This window comes from Cyprinodon variegatus, unplaced genomic scaffold (genome assembly GCF_000732505.1).
Source record: "Cyprinodon variegatus isolate N-32 unplaced genomic scaffold, C_variegatus-1.0 Scaffold299, whole genome shotgun sequence".
NCBI classification, from domain to species: domain Eukaryota; kingdom Metazoa; phylum Chordata; class Actinopteri; order Cyprinodontiformes; family Cyprinodontidae; genus Cyprinodon; species Cyprinodon variegatus.
In genome coordinates this window covers 513,390-517,851 of record NW_015150752.1, presented here as the reverse complement: position 1 = coordinate 517,851, position 4,462 = coordinate 513,390, and the positions used below count along the sequence as shown (strand labels likewise).

The 4,462-nt window shown below is 39.8% G+C and overlaps 2 protein-coding genes across 3 annotated transcripts in view; both read left to right on the top strand.

Annotated features, from left to right (window-relative positions):
* Nucleotides 1–1,007, top strand: part of fam107b (family with sequence similarity 107 member B) — an 18,615-nt gene extending 17,608 nt beyond the window's left edge. The window contains exon 4 of one of the 2 annotated variants that reach the window (XM_015383962.1): nucleotides 121–1,007. In XM_015383962.1, coding sequence (XP_015239448.1) covers nucleotides 121–240 — 120 coding nt within the window. In that variant the 3' untranslated portion in view covers nucleotides 241–1,007. The remainder of the gene's footprint in view (nucleotides 1–120) is intronic. The other variant, XM_015383963.1, reaches the window with a different exon arrangement.
* A 2,216-nt stretch (nucleotides 1,008–3,223) lies between these two features.
* The window catches only part of LOC107090538 (glycine cleavage system H protein, mitochondrial-like), a 6,133-nt gene continuing 4,894 nt past the window's right edge, over nucleotides 3,224–4,462 (top strand). The window contains exons 1-3 of the mRNA XM_015383966.1: nucleotides 3,224–3,407; nucleotides 3,551–3,633; nucleotides 3,717–3,780. Coding sequence (XP_015239452.1) covers nucleotides 3,257–3,407; nucleotides 3,551–3,633; nucleotides 3,717–3,780 — 298 coding nt within the window. The 5' untranslated portion in view covers nucleotides 3,224–3,256. The remainder of the gene's footprint in view (nucleotides 3,408–3,550; nucleotides 3,634–3,716; nucleotides 3,781–4,462) is intronic.

The window sequence follows — 4,462 nt, the reverse complement described above, 5'->3', positions numbered from 1 at the left end:
TATGAAAAGACAACAGAAGCTGGAGCAGGTAACCTTTTTTTTTTTTTTTTTTTTTTTTTTATTCAGTGCTTACTTTAATAATTAAAATGAACTATGCATTTCATGTTTCATGTTGTCCAGCTTGAACTGGAGCAGCAGAAAATGCAAGAGGAACAGGAAAACACCCCCGAGTTTGTGAAGATGAAGGGTAACCTGCGCCGGACCAAGCAGGAAGCGGATGGGGAGGGGCGAGCCACCTAAAATCCAGCCGGGGGGTTCTGGGTCTGGCTCACTGAGATGCCAAGGAGTGTGTGTTTTCTGTGGTACCACGATGGTAACCTGACCAGGATGAGCCTGTTGGCATTTCCTTTCCCCAAGTTTTCCTTCCTGCAGCGAGGAGAGAGACTCTAGAGACAAAAGATTTCCCCCCCATTCTTTCTCCCTGCAGTGGACCGCCAGCACTCGCACACCACCATCACCCCAAACCCGCCCAACACAGGAGGCACCTAACAGACATGTTACACGCTTTTCATGGGCCAGCAAGCTTCCATTGAGCTCTAGCGGAGGAAATAAACCAAACCCAGTCTGTTTTTCACTCTTTTTCTCCTCTTTGCGAGCTGTCGGTTTGAATTACTGTTATCAGTGTTGTCATTGTTGCTTTTGTTTTCATATTCACAATCATTGAAAAATCAAAAAAGTGGACACTGGATGGACTCTTAAAGCTGTGTAAAATAAAAGCCAAACAAATGTGCTTTTTGTTATTTATGTTGGTAGCTTTTAGCCCAGGTGTAGGGGAAGACCCTTCTAGTCATTCTGTTTTACTTTGTTTTACAGCATAGCATATACGGCCAGAGAAGGACAAAAGGAGTGGGTGGTTGTGTGAAAATATGCTTTTTCATTTTTATTCTGTACATGACATTTCCTCAGCTAATGCAATTTTAAGCAATAGTAAAACTCCCAGGCATGAGAGTAATTTTTCTTTATATATTCTATTGTTTTGTATGGAAAAGAATGTGTTAATAAATAATTTACATTTTATTTTGTTTGTCCTGAAGTGAATGATCATGTTTTGATCATTAGGGCACTCATTAGTTTGTACTGTCAAAATCTGGCATGATTTATGATGAAGGGGGGGTTGTACAGATAAAAAAAAAATATATATATATATATTTAAACTTTTACAGAAAAATTGTACAGGTTATGATTTATTTTGCTCATGAGTTGTAAGCAGGTTTAATAAGAGCCATTTGTTCATAAGCAGACCTTTGAACTAATGTAGGAACTAGGTCTATATCTTTGATTAACCCTCTAAGTTAACTACCATATATGGGAGACTGCATTTCAGGTAAGTAGTCGTTTTTAAGTTCTACAGTAGGTCGGGTTTCTTTTACTGTGAGATGCTACAAGTCTTCATGCACTTCATGCTTCACGTAGGAAAACTCAGGCATACAAACAAGCACTCCTAAAGTCCGCTAACATGTATGTTCATGAAAAACCATGCTGATATTGAGGGAACCTGCAAACCCAGCACAAAAAGGCTTGCAAAGAAAATGTTTGATCCAGAGGCCATGTGCCTTCAAAAAACAGATGGCCATAGAGGGGGAAATCTCAACTTTATAAAATTGTCCAGTAAGTGCAGGTTTTGCTTTATATTTTACATCAGTTTGTTTGTGGGATTAGATTTTTTTTTTTATATTTCAAACGTACAATATTTAAGATTTAAAGCATATTTGGACTGTTGGACCATTTAAAAAAAAAAAAACATGCAAAAGAGCAACCCAATTTCTACCTCATAAAGTAATGGTAAGGTTTTGTTACATTTTACCATAAAATTACCCTATATTTTATTAGAAATAAATGAATATAATGAAAAATGTAAATGTTTCCTTTTAAACATTTCAAATCTCATTTGTAACTAGAAAAGCAGTCAGAGAGCAATGCCTCTTCATTCACTCTGTGCTGTGTGTGATCAGCAGATTTGAGACTTTGAGTGAGTCATGGCTCACCCTTCCTGTGTTTTTGTCTTCAGTATAATACTTTGGGACTTTTCTGAGTCCAGTGCTGAAGCTGTGATTAGTCACTGCTGCTACTCTCTGGTTAACGGGGGGGACTGCTTGTTCCTCCAAATTATGGAACAGAATATTTCAAAGCTTGAAAAAGTTCGGTCTAGGCAACTGGATGTGAAGTTTTTTTGGAAGATGTCTGATATGCATGACCTGGATGACTGAGAATCTTCACAGATAAAATACTTTAAAAATTCCTCCATCCAAATAATGATGTCGAACATCACAAACATTTTATGGAATATTCATTGCACTAGGGTGCACCTTTGGTACAGATTTCATTACAACCTGTTCATAACTTTTCAAGTTATGCACACAGATGCCCAGAAAGACAAAAACATGCACAGACTTGACTAACATAACCTCATTGGCAGAAGTAACAACGAAAAGTGAATAACAGGTTCTTCTGTAATCACAGGGACCCATAAAGTTCAAGGCTAGCTCAAGTGGTGAGTGATGCCTCCTGCAAACGGGAGGCCTTGGTTTGTATCCCACCTGAGGGGAAGGAGTTGCCAGTGTGGGTCCTTAGACGAGACCCTTCATGCACATGCCTGCTTTTGTGAGAGGCGGCCTATTGGTTGGGGCATTGTGCTTGAAATCCTGAGGTTCTGAGTTCAAGCCCCACTTCCACTCTGGGTCCCTGAGCAGAGACCCTTAACCCCCATATTGCTCCCTGGGCGCCGCACAATGGCAGCCCACTGCTTCCCAAGGGGATGGGTTAAATGCAGATGGCTCATTTCATTTCTCTGTACTTGTGGCAGTGTAATGACAAAAAAATGTTTAAAATGCTCCCTTAGTGATGCAATATGGTATGAGCGTGCAGGTGGTGAAGCGTTTAGTGCGCACAACCCATGTACGGACCAACCAGGGTTCGAATCCGACCTGTGGTCCTTTGCAGCATGTCTCTGCTCCTCTCTCATACTCCCTTTCCTGTCAGTCTACTTTTGAGAACACTCAAAAAATAATAAAAATAAATTTAAAAAAAACGCAGTACTATTCTAGAATAATGTCAACAAAAACATTGATTTCCGTTTATTTACATTTTTTAATCAGTGGCTTCTTATTAAAAAGTAAAATACGACCGGTGTGAGATTGCAAATACCTCCTAAACTATTAAAAAATATATAGCCAGTAGATGGCAGCACAGTGCGCGTGTCACTTCTAAAACCACCGAAGAAGAAGTGAAGATTCTCGCCCTTTAGTTAGCGGCAGAGATGGCCGCTTGTGGCTTGTTCCGTTCATTTTCTTCAAACTTTTCCACATTTCGGTCTTTACTGACCCGCTCAGCGCTGCTCTCTCCTCAGAGACCGGCACTTCGGCCTCACTATGGAAGGACAATAGCTTCTTCAAGCCGATTATCAGAAGGTATTTGGCCCTGAATGTGTTTAGAGCAGCATGTTAGCCTGTTTTCCCAGGAGCAGGAGGAGAAAAGCGACATGATAGAATGTCAGCTCTGCTGCGTGTTTATCACATCATCCATGGACTACAGAGTTTATTTTATCTTACAGCTCTTAAGTTCACAGACAAGCACGAATGGGTTCGAGTAGACGATAGCGGGACAGGTACAGTCGGAATCAGCAACTTTGCACAAGTAAGTTTCCAGAATGAGTCCATTATGCACTGAAGTTGAAGGATTTTAGGCTGAACTTTGACCTTGTTTTCGATCAATTGCAGGAGGCTCTGGGAGATGTAGTTTACTGTGGACTGCCAGAGGTGGGAACACAGCTAGCTCAGCAGGGTATGCCCCCTTTTTTTTTTTTTTTTTTTTTTTTTTTTTTTTTTTTTTTTTTTTTTTAGAAAACTATGCATACCTTCCCTTTATTTCACAATTCACTTCTAGTTTGTTTTCTCTTTTTTTTTTCTCCTACAAATAATCTCTGTAAAACATTGTCAATTTGGGAAGAAGTTCAAGGGGTGTGAATACGTTTTACAGTTTGAAATACTGTCTTAGTCCATATTTCAGTAGGATTTTAACATTGGCACCATCTCCAATTGGCTTAAAATCAAAACTTTTTTTTATTTTACATGATTGACATGTAATCCTGTTCATGTAACACAGACTTTACCAACTAGAATGAGGTCATGGTGCTCATCTGTTCTGAATAAATCCTAGGAAATCGTCCACTAAATGCACTCCGGAAATCCCATGAGCTTTTAGTAGCAAAGATTTGTTCAAGCTTGGTTCTGGTGACGTGTTTTCTCATCGTTTTTCTTTTTTCTTCCTCTCTGCTGTAAAGGGGTCTTGCTCCTCAGAACAAACCAGAGCTCCAGAAAGTTCTAGAAAACAGAAAGAGGGAGCAAGTTATCAAGGCCCAGAAGGAGGAGCAGGAGGCTCATAAGAAACTTAGTGACCTGGAAATAGAGCTTATGAAAAGACAACAGAAGCTGGAGCAGGTAACCCTTTGATCTTTTTTTTTTTT